At 55.5% G+C, this 24505-nt stretch overlaps 2 protein-coding genes across 3 annotated transcripts; both read left to right on the forward strand.

Annotated features, from left to right (window-relative positions):
* Positions 1 to 1425: 1425 nt before the first annotated feature.
* On the forward strand, positions 1426 to 12381 carry LOC123374416. Its single transcript, XM_045024374.1, has 3 exons — positions 1426 to 1638; positions 2485 to 2536; positions 3715 to 12381. The coding sequence occupies exons 1-3, from the start codon at positions 1492 to 1494 to the stop codon at positions 12333 to 12335; spliced, it is 8820 nt and encodes a 2939-aa protein (XP_044880309.1). The 5' UTR covers positions 1426 to 1491; the 3' UTR covers positions 12336 to 12381.
* Positions 12382 to 16468: 4087 nt separating this feature from the next.
* Positions 16469 to 22918, forward strand: LOC123362013 (olfactory receptor 52N2-like). Of its 2 annotated transcripts, XM_045002263.1 has the most exons (3): positions 16469 to 16634; positions 19838 to 19920; positions 21594 to 22918. In XM_045002263.1, exon 3 carries the CDS (start codon positions 21638 to 21640, stop codon positions 22592 to 22594), a length of 957 nt encoding a protein of 318 aa, XP_044858198.1. In that variant the 5' UTR covers positions 16469 to 16634; positions 19838 to 19920; positions 21594 to 21637; the 3' UTR covers positions 22595 to 22918. The 2 variants fall into 2 exon arrangements, with proteins under 2 accessions (XP_044858198.1, XP_044858199.1); XM_045002264.1 differs by lacking the exon at positions 16469 to 16634 and having other exon boundaries at positions 19821 to 19920.
* The last annotated feature ends 1587 nt before the right edge of the window (positions 22919 to 24505 follow it).

Genomic DNA, 24505 nt, shown 5'->3' on the forward strand with positions numbered 1-24505 from the left:
GTACCCAGAAAAAGTAGACGGGTGTGACCTAAACCTGACGAGAAATGTTACGCTGAGTTTTATATTGCCTGCTCCGACCAGAGTACAGCGTACTGCCAAAGACAACGGCAACGCCTGGCAGGTTGTGTCAGGCAGACTTGTAGCCCATGAAGGGGTAACTGCGTGCACTGTCTGCCTGTCGCTCTCTCACAGACACACACACACACACGCTACACAAGGTAGGCTGTGCATCAGCAGACACGTGGTGTCAAGCAACCTGGGTCTAGGCTCTGCTACTGACTTGCTGTGTTGTCTTGGCCCAGTCATCAAATTCAGCAAAAATGTTTCTTTTGAAAATTTGGACCAGGTCTAATAATAATATAGGCATGGCTGTCGCTCTAATTCCCAGATTTATCAAAAATAAAGCTCCACAACTCAGTTTACTTTTATTTATTTAAACTCTACATGAAAAATAAGAGGGCTATCAAAAGGTCGCAAATGCATTGCAAACAGAACAGTTTGTACTATATAATGTCAGTGTTATGACCCTCCAGAGTGCAAAAATCTTGAGTCAGGTCCCATAAAAATCGAGAGATTGGTTCCAAAACCATGATTAAAAAAAATAATAAATTTGGATTCTGTTTATTCACCTTCTGGGTTTTCAATCTTTAGGATGCACTTGGTCACATTTTTTCTTTTCTGAACAACCATGAATGCCAGAAACTTACTTATTGTTGTCATGGAAGCTGAGAGTCTCATATAATCACGTGACTCCAGCATCTGAGGCTTTGCATCAAATGTAGCGAATCTCCTGATAAAATGCAAGCATGGGCAATGTTGTGTGAATGTGTACAGTAAATGGAGATAACCTTAGTCATACTGAGCAGAGAATTGCTTATCAGATTTTCTTCTGAAAATTCTCCTCTCCCTGTCTCTGAATTGAACATTGCCACGGTTGAAGATGGTGGCACATAAGAACGGCCATACTGGATCAGACCAAAGGTCCATCTAGCTCAGTATCATGTCTTCTGACATTGGCCGGTGGATGTTGACATCCAGAGCCTCACAGCGCCTGCCTGATTCACTGTGGTGTTACTCCAATTTAATGCCATTCTCCAAGGGCTTATGCTGGTGAACGCCATTCCAGAAGGATGTTATCAATGAAAGAGAAGTCAGAAAAAAGCCTCAAGACTGATTCAAAGGTTAGAAACCCTGCGGCCTAGTGAGAGAGTCAGGGAGCTCAATCTTTTTTGCTTAATGAAGAGAAGGTTACAGGGTGACTCAGTCAGTCTCTAAGTAGCTACATGGGGGGCTGGGGAGGGGCTGCAGGGAGCCAGGGTCTTGCCCACCTCTGATGCCTGCAGTCCCTTTGTGATGTCAGGACCCGCCTGGTCCTGGCCCTTTATGATGTGTCACTGGAACAAACAGCCCCTCAGGCGAGATCCAGCCACAGCAGCAGCAGGGAGTGTAGTGTCTCCACGCCCAGTGCGTGTCCAGACCGTCCTTCCCAGCATGTTTGACGCGGGAGTGGGGATCATGCAGAGCTGGTTCTGTGCCTGCTTTGACAGCTCCTGGGTGTTGTACACCTGCGTCCTTCTGGTCCTGTTCATCTGGGTGGCCATGGCGACGCAGCACAGCTTCTCCTGGAGAAGCAGGATGGTAGGAGGACCCTCCCCCACCCCCCACCCCCTTCAGCCATCCTGCGCTTGCCTGGACACAGCCCCACGGAAGGGAGGGTGGGTGGGTAGGAGCGCCCGAGGCCCCCTGTTCTGACCAGGCCCCGTTGGGCTGGTGGGGCACATCTGCAGCGAGAGACAGGGCCACAGACAGAGCTCGTGGCTCATTCATTGGTTGTTCCTTACTGCCCCGACAACCAGCTAGTGCTAGAAATGCCAGGGCTCTCCCTCGTGGTCCCAGGCTTCCCGGCACCCCTGGCACTAAGCCGGCTCTGGCCAGTTATTTTCCTCCGCTGGGGAAAGCTGACCAACAAACCCTCCCAGCTCCCTCCCAAAGCCACAAGCTTTCCTGGGTCCCTGGCCTCCCAGCCAGCCAGGGAGAGGGCAGGCAAGAGGTGGGGGGAGAAAGGGAGAATCCAGGACAGATCTTTGGGTGTGGTCAGTTGGGGATCCTGCCTCGGGTCCCAGATCAGCTGGGGAGCTGGGCTCGCAGGTGGGAACCAGGGGAGATGGGGAGAGAAGAGGAAGCCAGAGCACATTGCGAAGCCCAAGGGCCTGGTCCTCATTCGACTCATAACACTGGGGGCAGAAATCACCCACTCTGGTGTGGCGATGCCCCGATGTCGGGGGGAGGGGGACCCAGGATTGTTCCAATGACACTCGGGTGGGGACCACGGGGCATGGCCGAAGGAGCCTGGAGTTCTCCAGCTGCAGGAGGTGGAGGGAAGGGTGGGCACCCCTGGCACCGGGCTGGGCTGTGCGGGAGGCTGGCACTGCACGGCCTCAGTCTGGGTACCACGTAACTCTGCCGCTTCCTTGGCTCCCGCAGGCTCTTCTGGTCCGCAGGCTCCGGCGGAGGGGGACGGAGGACGAGGGAGAAGGTAAGGCCCTGCCTCACGCTCCCTGACGGCTCCCTGGCTCAGAATCCCAGGGCTTCTCCCAAGCCTCCACTCTGGCCCAGGGGTCCCACACGAGGCCCCCCAGACTTGGCCTGCCCCTGGGGATGGGAGCAAGAGCCAAGGTGCTGACTGGAGCCGGGATAAGCTGACATGCTGCTAACGAACGATCATCTGGGGGCTTTGCAGCGATGGAGGCAAACACCCGATTGTCTGTCCCCTCTGGCAGGTTGTCCCCATGTCCTCCAGGGCTTTGCGCAGGCTAATGGTGAGCATCGGGGGGGAGCTACCTGCCCTTCCCAGAACAGGGCAGCTTTGCCAGCAGGAGGCACTGCCCACTGCCCAGCAGATCTTGTCTTTATTTCACCCCGTCTGCTCTGTCTTGGATAGGGGTGTAGCCCCCTGGCACTCCGTTGCTGTGCATCGTACCAGGGCTTGCAAGGCCAAGGCTGCTAGGTGCCGCCAGCCCCTGACATTTACCAGAGAGATTTCCTGGGACCCCGCACACTGGTGGGATTTCTGCAGGTTGGGGCACCGGCTGGGTTATTTGCACCAGGACCATGTGCCATCCGGGTTTCTGGTACTGGGACAGGGCACCGGCCAGATTCACGGCCCTGGCACGATGCCTGGGCCGGGTTCACAGCACTGGGACTTCGCCATGGCCAGGTTCACAGCACTGGCAGTGTTTGAGAGGGGGCCCAGCGTGGTGCTGGTGGAGTGTTTCATCGGGCTCCGGGCTCTCACAAGCTCAGCATGCCTGGTTCTGGAGCAGCAGCGCAGAGTGGCCTGGGGCCAGGGCAATGGAATGAGGGGGCCGGGGGGCCATGCCCTCTGACTTTTGAGTGGCTGTAAGGGCGAGCAACAGGAGGCACGGTGTGCAGAGAAGAAAGAGCAAGCGGGGGGCAGGCTCTTGGAGGGAAGCAGTGGCGGAGGAGCGGGGCTTGGTGTGGGGGCGAGGCCTCGGGAGGAATGGGTCACAGCCGGGTGGGGCGCTGGGAGAAGGAGTGGCACGGGGCAGGGCCTCGGGGTTAGGAGCAGTGCGGGAATGGGGATTCGGGGTTGAGGTGGTACAGGTGGGTGGGGTCACGGTTCAGGTGCCCGTGGGCCTCGCTACGTTCAGGCCCCATCTCTCCTCAGAAGCCCTCTCTGCTGTTCTGTTTTAGGTGCAAAGAAGCAGCGGGTGAAGCAGCCACGTGACCGGCTGTGCCGGGACCGCCCATGCCGCGCTCACCGAGCCGCCAGGCGCCGCTCCATCCGCCAGCTGCTATGTGACAACTCAGACTGTGCCCTGTGCAACGAGGCGGCCTGGCAAGCCGAGCGGCTGGTATACGCCGACAGGGCCAGCGCGTGGGTCCCTGCCGGGCCAGGGTCACCTCCTGCTCCCGCCTCCCGCTCCAAAGGGAGGGACCTGCTCGGTAGAAGCCTGGATGTGCTGCGGTGGTGCCACTCTAGGACATCTATAGGCGACCAGGTCCTCCCACCGGCGCAGGGCCCCTTCCCACCCAGCAAGTCCCGCTCCCCTCCCGAGCGCCAGGCAGGCAGCCGGAAAACGGAGCGCCGCCCGCCAAGGGAGGATGAGGAGAGGCTGTCCCGCCCACAGCAGGCCAAAGGCTCCTCCACGGAGCAGGACGAATGTCTCTTCTGCTCCTCTCTCTGGGATAAGACTCTCCTTCGCGGGCAAGAGCAGGCCCAGAGCTCCTCTTCTCTCCAGCACAAGCCGCCCCTACTCGCTTGGGAGCTGAGAACTGGATCAAGCCAGCACGAGCCATTTCTTCCTGGGCATGAGGAGTACCCCAGCCCCGCTCCTGCCCAGCACGAGCCCTTCCCTCCAAGCCAAGCGGAACATGGCTGGGTCGGGAGTTTCCTGTGCAGAGGCAGAGCAAGGAGCCCCCAGGCCGCTCCCCAGAGGCAGGCGCATCGCCCCAATTGGGTGCCGTTTCTGGCCAAGTCCCCAGGCGGGACCAGGATGTCAGGGCGGGAGGCCAAACGCCAGCGAGACCAAGAAAGCACGGCACCCAGGGCCACGGGGGAAGCTCCAACGTCTCTGGCTGGGAGACCCCCGGCGCGGGTCAGCCCTGGAGCCCTGCGTGTGTCCGGCAGGCTCGAATTGGCTGAAGCGGAGACCCCCTTCCTCCAGCGCGACGTCAGGGCGAGTCTCGAGCGGCACGTCCAGGTGAAGAGGCTGCAGCACACCCTGGGGCTGCCCTGCACCCTGCAGAGCGCTTTGAAAATCTTCATGCCCCCAGCACCGAAACCCATCGTACGCAGACCCTCGGGGGCAGGCAGGGTGGTGACAATGCCACAGGCCCTGCCCTTCCTGAGCGTCGCCTCCAGGACAGAGCTGGAGCGGCATCTGCAGAGGATGGTGCATCTAAAGAGATGGGGGCTGCCCAGGAGGATCCAGGAGTCCTTGAGGCTGCTGATGCCAGCCACACCTCCACACCCCCGGCTCGGCCCCCTGCCGTCTGGGAGATGGGCTCCAAGGGGGGCAGGCCCAGTGACGAGGGCAGCCCAGATGCCCGGCCTCACAGCTAGAGCCCCAGCCCAGGCCTCCCAGGGCCCCGCCAGAGCGTCCAAATCCGCGCCCGGCTCGCACTGCTGCAGAGACACCCGGGAGCTGCAGGGGCACATTGCCAGGAAGGGCTTGGAAATCAGACTAGGCACGCTGCCCGCCGTGCTGAGGAGCTCTCAGAAAATGGCTGCCCTGGGGCACAGAGACCTGCTCCTGCCTAAACTGATCCCCCCAGGCTGGAAGGCCCCCCTGGCCCGCCACCAGCTCTGCCCCCTGCTCAGCTGCAAGGCAGGCAGCGTGGAGCTCAACGTGAGGCACAAGCACATCCAGTACCTCTGGGCTCTCCCCACCCTGTATATGGAGTCCCTGGCAAAGATGGTGCCCTGCCCGCCCATGCCACCCGCCCCCCTGCTGCCCCTGGGTGTGGCCATCGAGTTCTGCCCCCTGGAGACCCCCTTCGTGGCCCCCGAGGGCCGGGAGCTGCTGGAGAGGCATGTCCTGAGGAAGCGGCTGCAGCACGAATGGGGCCTGCCGGGCCTGGTGCGGCGATCGCTGAGGTGTTTCATGCCACCCCCGCCCATGCGCCCCAGGCCCAAGGGGAGCGACCGGCCGGCAGCCATGGAGCTCCGTGTCAGCAGCGGGGCCCCTCCCATCCCTCTGGCCACCAAGAGGGAGCTGGAAGCCCACATCCGGCGGAGGGTGGCCGAGAGGAGGTGGGGGCTCCCCAGGAGGGTGCAGGAGTCCCTGCGGGGCTTCATGCTCCCCACGACCGCAGCTCCGGGGACACATCCAGACACGCAAGGCAGAAGGGCCAGCCGGCCGCTCAGGGGGCTGTCAGCGAGAAGGGCTCCAAGAGAATCACCCTCCAGGGCGGCACCCGTGGGCCCCACAGCGGTGGCTGTCTCCTTAGCCGGGCCCCTGGGAACTGCATGGCACCAGCAGCTCAGTCGGGACACATGCCACCAGCTGCTGGAGAGACATGTGACCAGGAAAAACATAGAGATCCGTCTGGGCCTGATCCCCCGCATGGCCCAACACTCACAGGAAGCCGCCCGCCGGGTGGGAAAGCTCCCCTTGCCCCAGCTGATTCGGCCGGGCCAGAGATCCCTGGAGCTGCGGCCCCGGGAGCTGCTCTTCCTGGAGCAGGCGGCCTCGGATCACCTGGAGCTCAACCTTCTCCACAAGCACCTGAGCTTCAGGTGGGGGCTGCCCACGCTGTACCGACAGTCCCTGGCCAAGCTGTTCCACGCAGGCCCCTCGCCCGCCCTGCCGCCCGCCAGCTCCCGCGCAGCTGGGACCGAGTTCACGGAGCAGGAGCTGCCCTTCCTCCCACCGGGAGCCCGGGAGGAGCTGGAGCTGCACGTGAGGAAGAAGAGGCTGCAGCATGAGTGGGGGCTGCCTGTGATCATCCAGAAATCCATGCGGGGCCTGATGGCGGCAGCCCCCCGCCCCGGCCAGCCCAAGGCCCCTCCGCCGGCCGACAGGGACGTGGCCATTCTCCAGCCCGAGCTGTCCTTCCTCAGAGAGGGCAGCAGACGAGAGCTGGAGCTCAGCCTCCGCAAGAGACTCATGCACCGGCGCTGGGGGCTGCCCAGTAGGATCCAGGAGTCGGTGCGGCTGCTCCAGCCTGCCTCAGCCCCTGCGGAGTTCAGGCCTCGCAGCCGTACAGAAAAGGATGCAGAGGGGCCTTTCCTGCTGCCCTGGCACAAGAGCACCGTGCACCTGGAGCGGGGCGTGGGGAAAGCCAGGAGAGTGGTCGCTGCTCCTCACCCGCGGCTCAGCCTGGGACGTGACGCTCAGGAACGGCTGCAGATCCATGTGGCAAAGAAATGTGTGGAGACCCGGCTGGGGGCCGTCCCCGCTGCAGTGAGACGCTCTTGGCAAAGGCTGCATCTCGTGTCCCGGCTGCCCCTCCCCAAGCTGATCCCTGCTGGGGACAGGGCCCCCAAAGCCAGGAGCCCCCTGCTGCCCTTCGTGCACCCGGAGGACGTCTGCCACCTTGAGCTGAATGTGCAGCACAAACATCTCACGGCCCTGTGGGGCCTGGGCACTCTCTACACCCAGTCCCTCAGCAGGATGGTCCCCAGGGCGCCCCCTGGGCCGGTTCCACCCCCTGAGGCTGAAGTCGAGTTCTGGGAGCGGGAGGCTCTGTTCCTGGGCCCAGAGGCCAGAGAGGCCCTGGAGCTGCACGTCAGGAAGAAGAGGCTGCAGCACGAGTGGGGGCTGCCTCTCATCGTCCAGAAATCCATGCGGGGCCTGATGGCGGCTGCCCCCCGCCCCGGCCAGCCCAAGGCCCCTCCGTCGGCCGACAGGGACGTGGCCATTCTCCAGCCTGAGCTGTCCTTCCTCAGAGAGGGCAGCCGACGAGAGCTGGAGCTCAGCCTCCGCAAGAGACTCATGCACCGGCGCTGGGGGCTGCCCAGGAGGATCCAGGAGTCGGTGCGGCTGCTCCAGCCTGCCTCAGCCCCTGCGGAGTTCAGGCCCCACGGCCCCACGGAAAGGGATGCAGAGGGGCCTTCCCTGCTGCCCTGGCACAAGAGCACCGTGCACCTGGAGCGGGGCGTGGGGAAAGCCAGGAGAGTGGTCGCTGCTCCTCACCCGCGGCTCAGCCTGGGACGTGATGCTCAGGAACGGCTGCAGATCCACGTGGCAAAGAAATGTGTGGAGACCCGGCTGGGGGCCGTCCCCGCTGCAGTGAGACGCTCTTGGCAAAGGCTGCATCTCGTGTCCCGGCTGCCCCTCCCCAAGCTGATCCCTGCTGGGGACAGGGCCCCCAAAGCCAGGAGCCCCCTGCTGCCCTTCGTACACCCGGAGGACGTCTGCCACCTCGAGCTGAATGTGCAGCACAAACATCTCACGGCCCTGTGGGGCCTGGGCACTCTCTACACCCAGTCCCTCAGCAGGATGGTTCCCAGGGCGCCCCCTGGGCCGGTTCCACCCCGTGAGGCGGAAGTCGAGTTCTGGGAGCGGGAGGCTCTGTTCCTGGGCCCGGAGGCCAGAGAGGCCCTGGAGCTGCACATCAGGAAGAAGAGGCTGCAGCATGAATGGGGCTTCCCCGCACTCATCGAACGGTCGCTCAGAGCCTTTGTGCCGGAGCCCCCGCTGCCGGGGCCGACCGCAGCCCGCCAGCGCGCCGAGCTGCACGTCCTCGTCCTGGGGCAGGAGCCTTCGCTCATGGACGGGGACACGAGAGGCCGCCTGGAGCGTCACCTCCGGAAGCTGATGCTGCAGCGGAGGTGGGGCCTTCCCCGGAGGATCCAGGAGTCCTTGCGGCTCTTTGCTGCTATTGCCCCGCCGGCTGGCCCACAGCTTCCTGGGGCCGGTGGAGAAAGGGGCGTTGGGCAAAGCCGGCTGAGGCCCTGCCAGCCAGACGTCCCCGCAGGGAGCCGCTTGGCAGGAGACAGCAGAACGCATGGCCTTGCTGCTGAGCGGAGGGATGAGCTCCAGCGGCACCTTGCGAGGAAGTGCCTAGAGATCAGGCTGGGGGTGAGGCCGGCCCTGGTGAAGAGATCCCAGAGAGTGGCCAGGGAGGGGGAGAGGATCCGCCTCCCCAGGCTGATCTGCGCAGGCCAGAAGCCCCCCAAGCCCAGGGCCGGTTCCCTGCTCTGCCTGCCGCCCACGGCTGTGAATACCCTGGACATGAACGTGAGACACAAGCAGCTGGTGCATTTCTGGGGGCTGCCCACGCTGCAGGCGGCGTCTCTGCGGAGGATGATGCCGAAGGCTCCAGCTGTGCGGCTGGGGAGTGCAGCAGGGAGGGCCCAGACTCAGATGGGCCTGGCTGGACGCATGGGGGCTGAGGAGCCGGAGAGGAACGGCTACAAGGAGCCGCCTCTGGTCACGGGGCCGCCTCTGGTCACAGCCGAGGCCAGGGACCATCTGGAGAGCCATATCCTGAGAAAGAAGCTCCAGCATGAGTGGGGCTTACCTCGGGTGGTGCTGAGATCCCTGGGCGCGTTCACACCCCCACTGCCTGGGAGGGGCCCCCCGAGGCGGGCCCAGGCCCCAGCCAGCGAGAGCTTCGCCACGGGCAGCCTGCTCTTCCTGCACACGGAAACCAGGGAGCGCCTGGAGTCACACATCAGGAAACTGGCCCTGGAGCGGAGATGGGGCCTGCCCAAGAGGATCCTGGAGTCCCTACAGATGTTCCTGCCGCCTGCCCCACCAGGAGCAGAGCCCAGAGGCCAAACCCAGCCCCTGCTCCATGTCTCCCCTACACCCCCCCAAGGTCCTACAGCCCTCTCCACAGGGCAATCGGAAGAGCTCCAGCCATGCCCCGGGGAGCCCCTCACCCACCGGTCCCAGCACTGGCTTGAAATGGGGGTAAAGGAGGGCAAAGCCATCTGCCCTGAGGCAGTGTCCCAACACACCCTGGGGAGCAGCAGCAGGAGAAGCCAGGAGACCTCCCAGACGAGCGATGGGGAAGGGCCCCCCAGCTCCCCACGCCGCTTCCTGGAGGACAAGGAAGAGCTGAAATCCACCCTGGACTTTCCCAGGAAGAAGGTGCTGGGAATTTCCCACAGGGCCCAGGAGTCCCAGGGACGGGCCTTGTGCCCGGTGGCCCATGAGCCCAACCCACAGCAGAGAGAGCAGAGCTCTGAGGAAAGTCCCGGGCAGTGCAGGACCCACGATGGCGAAGGAGCTCCGCGGATGGCGAAGACCGGCAGGCGCTCCCGGAGCTCGTCTGTGGAGACAGCCATTTGGAATGAGAAGAGGATCTTGCAGGAGCTGGAATCCAGCTTCAGGAGAATAGCCCGGAGTCGTAGCCGCCATGGCCCAGGGGGGAAGCAGCCTCTGTCTCTGGAAATCGTGGGCCACCTGGAAATGGGCCATTGCACATGTTTGGACTGCCCATGCTGCAAGCTAGAGGGGTGGGACGGCGCCCGCTCTCCGGGGGCCAGCTCTCCTGGGTGGCAGATGCAGCGTATCCATGCAAGGGGGTCAGCAACTCTGCTAGGAGACGCGGCAGCTCCGAGCCCTCTGCATGCTGAGCCCGGATGGCAGGGGCAGGGCACTCCCAGTGTGGCAAAATATGAACCGCCTGCCTCCTCTCCGTCATCTCTGGAGGGCAGCGAATCCAGGGCCTCTGACTGGTCTGAGGGAGAAAGCTCTCGCGCAGCCTCTCACCCAGTGCCCGAGGGGCCCACGCTGGCACGGGTGCATCTTGCTTCTCCGCGGGCCACAGCACACCGGCTGGACATCCACCTGGCGCAGAAGGCCCTGGGCTCCTTCGTCCTGCCGCCCTGCGTCATACGCTCCCAGGCCATCTATGCCGACATGGCAGCTGAGCGGCTGAGAGCCGCTGCCCAGGAACACAGGCGGGAAATGAACATCCGGCTGCAGCGCAGGAGGGGCCGGAAAAGCCAGCTGGGAGGGCCCCGTCAGGAAGCCCTGGGAGAAAGAGCCCACCCCGCGGGCACAGGAGAGCCGGGATTCCCGACAGCTAGCTCCTTGGGCCAGAGACTGATCAGAGAGTCCCAGAGCCAGGCAAACCAGTACCTGTGTGAGACGTGCCATGGTCTCTTCACCGCCGGTGAGGAGGGATTCAGCCCCCAGCCCTGTCCTGCCAAGGGGCCTGGGAAGTCAGACGTGACGAGGACTCAGCTAGAGACTCACATGCGCCCGAGGGGCAGGAAGACGTCAGGTGATGCCTGCAGAGGGGAGCAAGGTGCATCCTACCAGCAGTCTCAGGATCTGGACCGTGCAGCTGGCGCCCCCCTGTACGAAGGTCCCGCTGGCGCTGAGGAGATGGTCGGGGACTGGGACAGCAAGGCCGTGTCAGCCTGGGATGCGGAAGGAGAAGGCAGCCTGGGGTGGAAGGAGAGGAGGGACACCGAGGGGCAACGCGGCATGAGAGAGATGCCAGCGGAGGGGACAGGCCCCAGGGCTGGAACCAGCATGAGGCAGACAGAGGCCCTGGTGCTGACTGAGGCACCGCCCGGGGCTGAACAGCCGCCCCGTGCACCTCCAGGGAGAGGGGCCAAGTCACTGTCCATCCCCGGCAAGGGGAAGGGCTCCACCTTCAGGGGAATCATGCTGGGCTTCCTCAAACGCGTCACCTCCAGGGCATCGGTGGAGAAGAGAGGGCAGGTTGACAGGTCAGTGGCTGCACCACACGGAGCCCCGCCGCCCCCTCAGAAACTCGCCCCATCCCCCAAGAGTGTGACCTTCAACGCCAACATCCACGTGCGGGCAGAGGTCAGGAGATGCCAGCTGTGTTCCAGCGCAGAGGAGAGGGACGGTGCTGGGAGAAAGGAGCCAGCCGCAGCCACTCGGACCAGGGGGCTGCCAGGGAATGGGGCTCCCCAGGGATCCGGGGCAGCCTCCCACAGTGCCAGGCGAGGGGACAGCGTGACCAGGGGAGAAGAACCTTCTCCAAAGGAAACAGGGCCCTCAGCAGAGTATGGTGGATACCAAGAGCGGATGACTTTGAGAGTGAGCGAATGCAGGGAGGGGAAAGTGCATGACCCCAGTGGGACGACGGCTGTGCCAGCGGGACCTTCTGCCCCATGGCCACCACCCCCAGCCTGCCCCGCTGCCAGGGACGCCAGAACAACCGGCAGTCACAAGGGAGAAGGAGGCAAAGGAGTCTCACAGTCTGGCTCAGCAGCCCTGGGCTCCAACCAGCCGTCTCCCATGGAGTCCTCCAGAACAAAGCTCAGAGAGCAGAGGGGTCGGGGACTCAGCCCTTCTCGCCCACGGGGTCTCTCCAGGAGCCGGGTGGAAGGCCCGCGGTGCAGCAGCAGGGCCAGAGGACCGGACAGCGAGGGGATCCTGGCCCACAGCAGAGAGTGGAGATCCGGCAGCAGAGGGAGGCCCACCGGTAGAAGAACAAGGTCCAGAAGCAGAGAAGGGGAATCCCTGGTGGGAGAGGAAGTCCAGGATCGGCAGGGCACACACAGGAGGCCAGGCAAGGCCAGGTCACACGGGGTGGCCACACCAGCCAATGGCGTGGGAGGAAATGCCACCGAGGACACATCTGGGACAGTCGGAGTGTCTAATCAGGAGCGCCGTGGGCACTGGGCTAGGCTGGAAACTGGGCTTCCGCAGCCAGGGTCATGTCCTGGCAAGAGCAGCCAGGTGTGCTGGTTCCACCTGCATCGTGCTCACGCCCACCTTCGCCACGTACACGACAGAACGCCAGCGCTGCGCGTGGAGAACCTGTGTGCCCTGCGGGAGAGGATGCAGGCCCGGCAGAGGAAGCTGTCCCCGTCACTCAACAGCACCGCCTCCGAAGAGGAGAGCCGCCTCCGGGCCTTGGACGAAAGTTAGGGTTGGGGCTTGCAGGTGGCTAATAAAGCTCAATTTTGTGTGCAATCCACAGGAGTGATCTGGGGCCCAACACAGCAGCAGAGGGGAGGGCAGGGTCTAGTGGCTGGCACTACTGTTGCCAGATGTCCAGTTTTTGACAGGAAGGCCTGGTCGAAAAGGGACCATGGTGGCTGCAGTCAGCACCGCTGACCAGGCCATAAAAAGTCTACTTCAATCCAGTCTCCCAGTATCACCACCAGTCCCACTCATCCTGGGGATGAATGGTTATAAAAACCAACACCCCAATAAAAGAAAAAGGTTCTCTCGATTCCAAAGAATCAAGCCCCAGACCCAGGTCAATATACACATCAGATCTTACCCACAAATCACGCTGTTGCCAACCCTTTAGAATCTAACATCTAAAGGTTTATTTACAAAGGGGAAAAGGTAGAGATGAGAGCTAGAATTGGTTAAATGGAATCAATTACATACAGTAATGGCAAAGTTCTTAGTTCAGGCGTGTAGCAGTGATGGAATAAACTGCAGGTTCAAATCAAGTCTCTGGAGTACATCCCCCGCTGGGATGGGTCATCAGTCCTTTGTGCAGAGCTTCAGCTTGTAGCAAAGTCCCTCCAGAGGTAAGAAGCAGGATTGAAGACAAGATGGAGATGAGGCATCAGCCTTATATAGGCTTTTCCAGGTGTAAGAACCTCTTTGTCCTTACTGTGGAAAATTACAGCAAAATGGAGTCTGGAGTCACATGGGCCAGTCCCTGCATACTTTGCTGAGTCACAAGGTGTGTCTGCCTTCTCTCCATGGGTCAATTGTGTAGCTGATGGTCCTTAATGGGCCATCAAGCAGGCTAGGCAGAGCTAACACCAACTTGTCTGGGACATCACCCAGAAGCAGAGCATAAGTTTGAAGTACAGACAGTATAGAGCCAATACTTATAACTTCAACTACAAAATGATACACATACATACAGACAGCATAATCATAACCAGCAACCCATAACCTGGTCTTAGACACCTTATATGACCCCCTTTACATAAGATTTGGTGCCACTACAGGACCTTGGTTGCAAACCATGTTCTATATGGTCCGGCCATGCCTCTGGGTGGGAGTCAGAGGGGGAACATGCCACTGCTTTCGGGAGCTGTCTGAAGTAAGTGCTGCCTAGATCCTTCACCCTGACCCCCTCCTGCGCCCCAACCCCTGTCCCAGCCCTGACCCCCTCCCACTCCCCAAACCCCTCATCCCCATCCTCACCCCAGAGCTGGCACTCCCAGCTGAAGTCCTCACCCCCACGCACCTCAACCCACTGCCTCACCCTGAATTCCTCATTTCTGGCCCCACCCCAGAGCCGGCACTCCCAGCCAGAGCCCTCACCCCCTCCCGCACCCCGACCTCCAGAGCCAGCCCAGTGAAATGGGCGAGTGAGCGAGGGTGGGGAGAGTGAGCGACGGAGGGAGGGGGGATGGAGTGAGAGGGGGCGGGGGTCTCGGAGAAGGGGCAGGGCAGGGGGCAGGGCAAGGGTGTTCGGATTTGTGAAAGTAGAATGTTGGCAACCCCACCTGTGCAGCGCCTGGCACAACAGGGCCCTGGTCCCAGCTGCAGCTGTGAGATAACTAATGATAACGAGCAGAAGCTGAGCTATAATTAGCATCCTTGGAACTGCATTCAGGCCCGTCAGCCCCATCCCGGAGCAGGGTGCCCTGTGCTGGGCAGACGTGGCAGACAAGCCATCTCCTGCCCCACAGGGCTCTCAGGCTCAGGCCCCGATCCTGTGCTGAGCTGTGGGCACAGCTGTGTCCCTACATGCTGCGCCTCGCAGGAGTGGGGCTAACCTGGGACAAGCCGGGACAGGTGGGGGCGGGGGGCTGCCCGGCCGGCCGTGGGTGTGCAGAGGAGCTGGGTGTGATGGGGAGATGGCCTCAGCTGTATTGTGAACAGAGGGGAACAAGGCTCATAGGGTCGGAGCCCCCTTAGGCAGGAAGCAAGCGTGGGGGACCCAGTGGCGGGGCACAGGCCTGAGACTCAAGAGGCCTGGGTTCAATTCCTGCTTCAGACAGGTCCATCCTGGGCGATCCTGAGCAAGTCCCTGCGGCTGGACCCACAGAGTCTCTGGGGTAGAGTGATGCAGCCTGGTGCTGTCAGTCACTTCGATCCCTGGGCTCCACGATGCGGAGCTCAGCGCCTGGGCTCCCTGCACAGTGACTGGGAGAGGCGGGCGCCTGGGAAGGGGACCCACAAAGCCAGCACACCAGGCAGGGAGCCACATACGCCAGCCAGGTGCTACCCCCCTCCCCCCCCCGCCACTGGAGCCAGTCTCTAGGAAAGTATCAGAGGGGTAGCCATGTCAGTCTGGATCTGTAAAAGCAGCAAAGAGTCCTGTGGCATCTTATAGACTAACACGTTTCGGAGCATGAGCTTTCGTGGGTGAATACCCACTTCGTCGGATGCAGGTAGTGGAAATCTCCAGGGGCAGGTGTATATATATGCAAGCAAGAAGCAGGCTAGAGATAACGATGGTTAGTTCAGTCAAGGAGGATGAGGCCCTCTTCTAGCAGCTGAGGTGTGAAAACACCTCATCAGGGATCTACAACCCATCCTGGACAATGATCCCACATTTTCACAGGCCTTGGGTGGCAGGCCAGTCCTCGCCCACAGACAACCTGCCAACCTGAAGCATATTCTCACCAGTAACTGCACACCACACCATAGTAACTCTAACTCAGGAACCAATCCATGCAACAAACCTCGATGCCAACTCTGCCCACATATCTACACCACCGACACCATCACAGGACCTAACCAGATCAGCCACACCATCACCGGTTCACTCACCTGCATGTCCACCAATGTAATATACGCCATCATATGCCAGCAATGCCCCTCTGCCATGTACATCAGCCAAACTGGAGAGTCCCTACGGAAAAGGATAAATGGACACAAATCAGATATTAGGAATGGCAATATACAAAAACCTGTACGAGAACACTTCAACCTCCCTGGCCACACAATAGCAGATCTTAAGGTGGCCATCCTGCAGCAAAAAAACTTCAGGACCAGACTTCAAAGAGAAACTGCTGAGCTTCAGTTCATCTGCAAATTTGACACCATCACCTCAGGATTAAACAAAGACTGTGAATGGCTTGCCAACTACGAAACCAGTTTCTCCTCCCTTGGTTTTCACACCTCAGCTGCTAGAAGAGGGCCTGATCCTCCCTGACTGAACTAACCTCGTTATCTGTAGCCTGCTTCTTGCTTGCATATATATACCTGCCCCTGGAGATTTCCACTACATGCATCCGACGAAGTGGGTATTCACCCACGAAAGCTCATGCTGCAAAACGTATGTTAGTCTATAAGGTGCCACAGGATTCTTTGCTGCTTTTACAGATCCAGACTAACACGGCTACCCCTCTGATATCTGGAAAACTGTCTTCCCCCCAAAAAACCTTGCCCTTCCTGGGTAGCCTTGAAAGACTCCTCCACCAATTTCCTGGTGAACACTGATCCAAACCCCTTGGATCTTAAAACAATCTTAAATCACCGCCAACTAATTTCATAACCAAAAAAAGAAAAAAGATTCACCCTACTGAGTGGGTGGCGGGATCCAAAAGAACCCAGACCTGTCCATCAGAACATGTAAGCGGATTGCCATTAAAGGAGGTAATCAGGTGGAGAGGGGCGCTACATGTGTATAAAGATCTATCACAGAGACAATGTCTTTGTCTGAACGAGGGGAGAATAGAAAGTCTCGCCATTCACTGCCTCAGTCCATTGTCACAGGCATACATGTGTATCTGTAACCATTGATCTGGGGCATTAGCACCTTGTCTCATCGGCCATAAACCTGACCAAGGGCCTTCGCTGAAAACCGAGTCAGTGGATTTATTGGGCAGTCCAATCAGAGCCTGCTGTATGGGCTATCTGGCCAGAGTCAGTGCAGCAGGCAGAAAGAACACACACACACACAGCCAAACGTCTGTCAACAGGCTGAACAGTTTGGAAGACTCAGTTTGCCCTAACAATCTGAACCCCTGTTATCAGCGAATCATTGCTTCACTCCTGGGGGAGAATCTCAAGCTGAAGTTCTCCAGGGTCTATTTTCTGCTCTTTCCGCAGCTCATGGCACTGAGGGAATTGTATGCAAGTCCTGGCCAATCTGAGAGTCTGCAGGGACTGTTCAAGGGAATCATAAAGGTCGCTGTTCAGCGCGCTGACACTCAGACATGTGAGATTCATATGCTGATTCTCAGGGCTCTGCCTTCCTGTCGCCGTAAGGAGATTTCCTCTCTGCTGAGCAGGATTTCGGTGAGTTGCCTGTTTCTGCATTAAAGTGAGTGTTAAGGGCTCAGGAAGAGATCCAGTGTTCAAGTCAAGAACCATTTGAGCAGGAATTCACTAGTATGGTGACTTGAACTGTTTAATATTGTGAGAAACTCTAAGGGATTTACCTGGTAAAACTGGAACTACAAATGTACTGGAAACAGTTTAGACAAATACTTGTTTTAAAAATCAGTTCCTTGTTTCTTACTGTGTCCTATCTGTCTCAGTAGCTTCCTTTTCGGGGGGCGAGGAGAGAGCTGTGTGGTTTTTCCTCTGGTTCACTCATGTTCCAGTTCAGCAACTTCATTGCACTGTTAGGTAGTACAGCAAAAGCCTCTGCCATGGGAATCTGTGGTACCAGCTGGTTCACAACCAGAATGGGCCCCACAGTAGCCAGATTCTGCTCTTACATTCTGCTATCAGTGGGTCACTCCAGATTGACACTGGCCTCACTGAGAGAAAAATCAGGGCCACTATGTTTTGAAATCCCCATCTTTTATTCCCGGTCTCAGAATGCCACATAAACTAGCGGTTTCCTTCAGATTCTTTCAGCACCATAACAGAATAGCGCTTTCTGTAGCAGGACCCAAGGCCATGCTTTTCACAGTTGGGAGCTGAAATTTAAACACTAAGGGTCCCATAGAGATCAATGGCAAAGCTCCCAAGATGGCCAGGAGTTCTCCCTAAGTCCACATGTAGGGACATAAAAAAATGGCCTGATTTACACTCTCCATGAGCCTCCAGTGACTTCAACTGGAGTCATCCCATGGCCTCTAAGGATAGGTGAGCTCATTTAGCTGAAAGAAGAACTGACAGTACAGTTGCTGAAATCTCAAACTCACAGGCTAAGAGCTTCAGAACAATCAGGATATTTTTTTTCAGGGAGGGAGAGGGATCTGCTTTCTCTGTACCTCTGCATCTTTGGGTCTGGAGAGGATGAGAAGCACCAAAAGGCAGTAAAAATAAAAGCATGTTTCTGGCTTAGAGGACACCAGGCGCTGTTGGAAATCTCACTGGGGGAGGTCCAGGAATGCAGTGTATGTATGTGTGTGGGGGGTGGAGGGAGGAGGGGAACAGTCATGCAGTATCCAGATCACAGTAGCATGGAGTCCTGAAGCCCGGTGAAATAGGGAATGGACATCTTGCCTAATGCACAGACTAAAGAGGCGTAACATGGCCTCCTGGGATGAGGGAGGTGTCTCAGACAGTAATGTGACATGGACCACACTGTAGCAGACTGCCTCTGATACCATCCTCCATCTGGAACATCCCTCGTCCCATGAGTAATCCCACTATAGCCTCGTGGCAATGTTAGCAATTGCCAACGCGCTTGAGGAAGGTATGTCCGGGTATCCCAAGGGGGGCTGCAATACGTTAAAGGTTTGTATCATTTAGAGGAAGAGTTACTCACACTGGCTCCTTTTAGTCTCCATGTCCTCTCTCCCTCCCACCGGGTCTGTCCCTCTCTCCTTCCCTGCTCAAGTTGATCTGCTGCTGGGGTTCCCTTTGCCCCCAGAAATGCAGTTGAGGCTGATCTCCCCCTTTTCCCCGGTGCAGGCAGACACTGAGTTTAACCTACTCTGAGGAGATATTTGTGCGAGCTGTCACTGTAGGGTATGGCACCAGGTTTTGGTCCTGGCTGAAGAGTATCACTTTGTGACAGGGCAGGATATTCTGGGTGTGGGCAATCTACATAGAGAAGTGGCCGGTACTGGGGGTTGTGGGGTCAGGCAGGTGGTGTATAGGGACAGGCAGGTAGCACTGGGGGTTGCGGGGGCATGGAGCCGTAGGTACATGGACAGGCAGGCAGCGCTGATGAAAGTAATTCTTTCTTTGTGATTCTTGATCCTAGGCCAGCGCTGAGTCCTTTCCTGGCCCCAAGTGCATTTGGAGAGGTCTCAGGGTCTCTTTCCCCAGGCAAGCCTCAGAACAGCAGCCTGGGTGTCACAACATTTTCTCACTTTTGTTTCCAGTTGTTGTTGAATGTTATTTGCATAACTTCAGGCATTTCAGTGGAACAAAGAACTAGTGATCTTTGCACCTTAGCTGGACCCCTGTCTGTAGTCTCCTTCCCCATCCCAGGCTGCCTTGATTCCAACAGCATGCTGGTCGCCAGAGTGTTCTCCATGCTCCCCAATCATTCATGGCTCCCACAAGCTCCAAGCCAACCCACAGTCCTCAGAGCACTTCCCCTGCACTGGGTGAGGTGCTTCCCATCAAACCTGCTCTCTTGGCTAAAGGGGAGATCAGTGACTGTGTCTCACTGGTGAGAAATCTCACACATGAGTAGCAATGCCAAGGCACCTGTGCTGCTTCTCTTGTTACACCCCTACACAGGAACAGCTCGCAAGCTAAGAAATATGCACATTATATAGTGAGAGCGGGAAACTCTGGGACATGAGAGGGCTTAGCAAAATGTGCAGATGCCATGTGCAGGAGCCACTATCACTCTGAGAGTGGACTACTGTGACACAGACTTAAAACCAGGATGCTCTGGGATCATTTGTTTGCCATTTCTGTTAGCCATTAATGGCAAGAGTTGTACATTCATCCTCTGTGTGGAGATTTTATGGGGTAAAGTCATTATTTTTCTCACCTAAAACTTTCATTCATTCAGTGCCTCACAGGATCCCTCAGCCTCATGAAATACACACTTAGTGTAACATTTTCAAGATGTCTTCAGTAAGCTCAGGCATGAGCTTTCAGGCAAAATACTTCCAGCTGACTCATGGGGACACGTTTGTAGATTCCAAGGCCAGAAGGGACCATTGTGATCATCTAGATTGTATAACACAAGCCTGAGATTTCCCCCAAAATTATTCCTAGAGAAGATCTTTTAGAGAAACATCCACCTTGATTTAAAAATTCTCAGTGATAAAGAATCAGCCAAGACCCTTGGTAAATTGTTCCAATGGTTACTCTCACCGTTAAAAAAAAAAGCCTTAATTTCACTCAGAATTTCTTTAACTTCAACTTCCAGCCATTGGATTCTGTTACACCTCTGTATGCTAGACTGAAAAGACTATTATTAAATATTTGTTCCCCATGTAGGCACTTAGACTGTTATCAAGTCATCCCTTAACCATCTTTGTTGAACTAAATAGATTGAGATCTTTGAGTCTATCACTATAAGGCAGGTTTTCTAATCTATTACTAATTCTTGTGATTCTTCTCTGAACCCTCTGCAGTGTATCAACATCCATTTTAAATCGTGGACACTAGAACTGCACACAGGATTCCAGCAGTAGTTGCATCAGTGCCAAATACAAAGGTAAAATAACATCTCTACCTCACCTTGACATTCCCCTGGTTATCATCCCAGGATCACATTAGCTCTTTTGGCCACATGATTACACTGGAAGTTCATGTTTAGCGAGTTATCTGTTCATATCCGCAAATCTTCAGAATCATTGTGCTTCCCACAATAGTTCCCCAACATAAGCATAACCTACATTCTTTGTTCCCTTATACAGATATCAAAATAGCTATGTTAGAACACACATTGTTTGCTTCGCCTCAATTTGCCAACCAGTCCAGATTGCTCTGAATCAGTGACCTGTCCTCTTCATATTTACAATCCCCCAATTTTTGTGTCATCTGCAAACTTCATCGATATTCAGGCATGAGAAGGGTTAGCAGCCGAGTTGCTGACACATGTCTCTGCTTATCCATGTCAGTTAACACCTGTAACTTATATGTCAGACAAAGCTGGGTACCTGCAAGAAAGTATCTCACCAAAAGAAATAAGGGAAACAACAGAGGTGCAGGCCTGTAGCCCTAAATAACAAGACCCTTGTGCCCTTCCTGCCCATTCTGTTAAGCACAAAGTCATAGCCCAGCATGATAATGTCTGTTTCCATGGGGGAAACTTGTTTCCTTTTTAGCATAGGAATGGCACCGTGGATCAGACCTATGGTCCATCTAGTCCAGTGTCCTCTTTCTGACAGTGACGGCCACAGGTGTTGCAGAAGAAGGTGTAAGAAACCAAGCAGTGGGTGGATGGGGGGATGACTTAACCATCCTGAGAGTGGCACCCTAATGCCTAACAGCTAGAAATTGGCTTGTGCCCTGAAACACATGGGTATATAGGCTTTCTAAAATATATATTTTGCTGTAACTATTGTAACTGGATAGTCTCACTATCCATGTAAATGTTCAAACCCTTCCTGTTTCTCACTTAGCTCATGGCCTCAACTACCTCTTATGGCAATGAGTTCCTCAGTCTAATTAGGCATTGAGTGAAGAAAGCATTCTTTTTTATCTGTTTTGAATTTGCCACATTTCAGTTTAAATGAATGTCCACTTGATCCTGTGCTATGAGACAGGAAGATTCCCAATCTATGCTCTACCATTTAGGTTTTTATAGAATTTTCTCATGTCCCCTCTTCTTCCTCTCCTTTGTAAGGTAACAATCCAAGTCTTTTCAATCTTTCTCTGTATGAGAGTTTCTTTGGGTCCTTGACCCTTCTCCTTGCCCTTGCCTGAACCCCTGTAGTTCTGCAATATCCTGTGAGAAGGGCACCCAGTGCTACACAGAAGAGTCCAGAGGAGGGTGAAACATTGACTGATCTCATGGCATTGTATTATCTGTATGATTTCCCATCCCACTCCTTCTGGATCCCAATGTTTTGCTTAGTTTCTGTCCAGGCATGTACTTTGAGCAGGGTTTCTCTGAGCTATGTACTGTGACGCCCAGATTAATGTCCCGAGTTCATACAGTTAAATTAAAACCTTCTTAGATGTTTGAGGAATACAAGCTTTTCCCTCCAATAGGCATACATGTTGCAGTTATTGACATGAAAGTGAATAATCCGGTGCTATCTGCAAATGTTGTCACCTCACTGCTCACCCCCTTTTCTAGATTGATGATAAGTATAAAATATTTAACCTACTATTTGTTATAAATTGTGTAACCCCCCTCGCTGTGCTTCTCTCCCTTCACAGGCACCTTGAGCATTTCTGAGCCTGATTGACACATCCACCACCTCATGGCAGCTCTCAACCTCACCCCCTCTGACCCTTCAACATTCATCCTAACGGGCATCCCTGGCCTGGAATCTGCCCACATCTGGATTTCCATCCCGTTCTTTACGCTCTATATTATCGGCCTGTTGGGAAATTTCATGGTTCTGTTTATTGTAGGCAAAGAGCAGACCCTGCACAAGCCGATGTACCTGTTGCTCTGCATGCTGGCGTTCACAGAAATCGGCACATCTACCTCTGTTGTGCTGAAGGCCCTTTGTATATTTTGGTTTAATTTGAAAGGTATTACTTTGGGTGGCTGTCTCACCCAGATGTTCTTCTTTCATGCAGGTACTGTGATGCACTCAGCCATCCTCGTGACAATGGCGTTTGATCGTTACGTTGCCATATGTAACCCTCTGAGATACGCCACCATCCTCACCAATGCACGGATAGCTCAGCTAGGGCTAGTGGGTTTGATAAGAGCTGTTCTCTTCGTTCTGCCCCTGCCCCTGCTCCTGAGCAGGCAGCCGTTCTGTGCCAACCACATTATCCCCCATACATTCTGCGACCACATGACTGTTGCAAAAATGTCTTGTGGGGACATCACAGTAAACAGGATGTATGGCTTGGTGATACCATTTGTAGTCAACATGTTAGACCTGACACTCATTGGCCTCTCCTATGGTCTGATCATCAGGGCTGTCCTCAGAATCTCCTCTAAGAAAGCCCACCGGAAAGCCCTCAACACCTGCACAGCCCACATCTGTGTGATGCTGATGTCCTATCCTTCCTTCTTCTTCTCCACTCTGACACACCGGTTCGGTCAGGGCATCGCTCCCCATGTTCACATCATCTTGGCCAACCTCTATTTCCTCCTCCCCACCATGCTCAACCCTATCATTTATGGCGTCAAAAGCAAAGAGCTGCTTGAGAAAGTGGGCAAATACACCTGCAGAATGTGCTCACCTGGGGACCACTGACTTTAAACCTACGTGACAAGAGGGGGAAAGAATTCTTCCTTGTTAATCAAGGGCACTCTGTCCCAGTTTGGCTGACCTCAACATTGTGGAAGTTTGCAGTCTGAGAAGCTCTTCAAACTTAACATCACTCCATCACCAAGCACTGCTCTCTCCGTTGCTGAGTACCCTCTCTCTGACCATCACCTGATCTCTTTCAACATCACCCATCAGCTCCCATCTCCGCACATCCTGTCACTTGTCTTTTCTGTGACTTCCAGACCACCAGAAGACTCTTCAGCTTGCTGAAGCAAGGCGACTTTTCATTAGACCCTTTGTGAACAGCTTTCTTGATCAGTTTGATGAACTGAAGCTGTGCTTTCTGATAGCCAAAGACTAAGAAAGCAACTACAATGCTGAACTTCTTTGTCATATGTACAGTGATTCGGTGACCTAAATTTGCCTCATTTTCCTTCATCCAATCTTCAGGAAATCAGGAGGTAAACCAATTTTTTCATTGGAAAATGCTAATACAGGAAAGCTGCTGCAGGAATTGAGGACATTCTACTAGAGCTTATTGGTGAGAGTTGTGAAACTGTGTGTTTTTGAGAACTGGACTGTGTTACCCTGTATTTGAGGGATGTGTATCCCAGAGAATGATCAAGCCAATTGCAACCATATGATGTGCACCCAGCCACTATGAATTAATAAAGTAGTACACCACATAGTTCAGGGTTAATTGGAAAGCAGGCTTTTAAATGCAAGGTCAACATTTAGCTGGCAGTTTCTGCTAATCAGAATGGGAGGAGTGGACAGACAAATAGATAAGTGAGAATGAAAGCAGGTAAGTGGATGAAAACCTTCAGTCTGGATGCCTCTGATATTGGACGTTTATTGAAAGTTAGGAAAAGTGATGATTGAGTAGGGGTCAATATGACCTATGTTTTTTGTAGAAGTTATACAGGATTAGCTAATTCAGTGTAGTTTGGAGAAGTCCTCTGAAGCCATCTTGAAAGACCTTTTTCCTGACACCCTTTCTCCCCGGCTGGTGAACAACTGGCCACTGAGAACATGCTGTTAATTACTCAATACCATTCCAGCTGTTAGGTAAATATCTGGGATGTTCTAAACCTATTCTTTATGTCTGTGTGCACTTAAATCTAATAAACTGCAGTGTTAGACAAGAGAGTGCTTACTTTCATTTAATCCTTGATCAGACAGAATTGCTGTCTTCCCATTGATTTATTCCTGACACCACCTGGTGTGAAATAGTTAAGTTGCCCATGCTGGGATTCTGAAAACAGACTGCTGTCTTAAACTACAACATTGCCTTGGAGTCAAATAACACCATTTTGTGCAATCGATTTTGGAGTCTCTTTTAGTTGGAACTTTTAAAATACACAGTAACTATTCCCGTTGTCCAAGATGTGAGAAGTAGGTGTCGAGATTTCATGTTGGAGTTTGTGAAGCATATGAAACAGAGACTGCCACCAAATGTCCAGGTGACTGAATCCCTTGCAGTACTAAGTCCTTCATGACCTATATTGATTCACTGGCCTCATACTTAGAACAACCAAGTAGAGCAGTTTTGGATTGAATGTCTTGAACACATGGATGCCCCTGGGGATGAAGATTTTAGTGAACTTGGCTTGTTAGCTCTTTCATTGCTGTTGCTGCCCTAGCAATGCTGCAGTTGAAAGATTTTTCTCAGGTGAACTTCATAATTACAACCCGTTGTCCCCGACATCAAAAGTAGGTGTTGAGATTTCATGTTGGAGTTTGTAAAACAGACGAAACAGGGATTGCCATGAAATGTCCACATGATTTAAGCACCTGTAGTACTAACTCCCTCATGACCTAGATAGGCTTCTATCTCATTTTTGCCATTGTTTTGTGGAGACCTTGGACAGTTGGAGCAGCAGTGGAGAGTTTTGC

This window comes from Mauremys mutica, chromosome 1 (genome assembly GCF_020497125.1).
Source record: "Mauremys mutica isolate MM-2020 ecotype Southern chromosome 1, ASM2049712v1, whole genome shotgun sequence".
NCBI lineage: Eukaryota > Metazoa > Chordata > Testudines > Geoemydidae > Mauremys > Mauremys mutica.

Excerpts from the sequence above, each read along its gene's own strand:
- LOC123374416 (XM_045024374.1), top strand. The coding sequence starts at position 1,492 with ATGTTTGACGCGGGAGTGGGGATCATGCAGAGCTGGTTCTGTGCCTGC. Across the intron at positions 1,639-2,484 it reads TCTCCTGGAGAAGCAGGATG|GCTCTTCTGGTCCGCAGGCT; the intron begins GTAGGAGGACCC and ends TGGCTCCCGCAG. Across the intron at positions 2,537-3,714 it reads GACGGAGGACGAGGGAGAAG|GTGCAAAGAAGCAGCGGGTG; the intron begins GTAAGGCCCTGC and ends GTTCTGTTTTAG.
- LOC123362013 (XM_045002263.1), top strand. The coding sequence starts at position 21,638 with ATGGCAGCTCTCAACCTCACCCCCTCTGACCCTTCAACATTCATCCTA.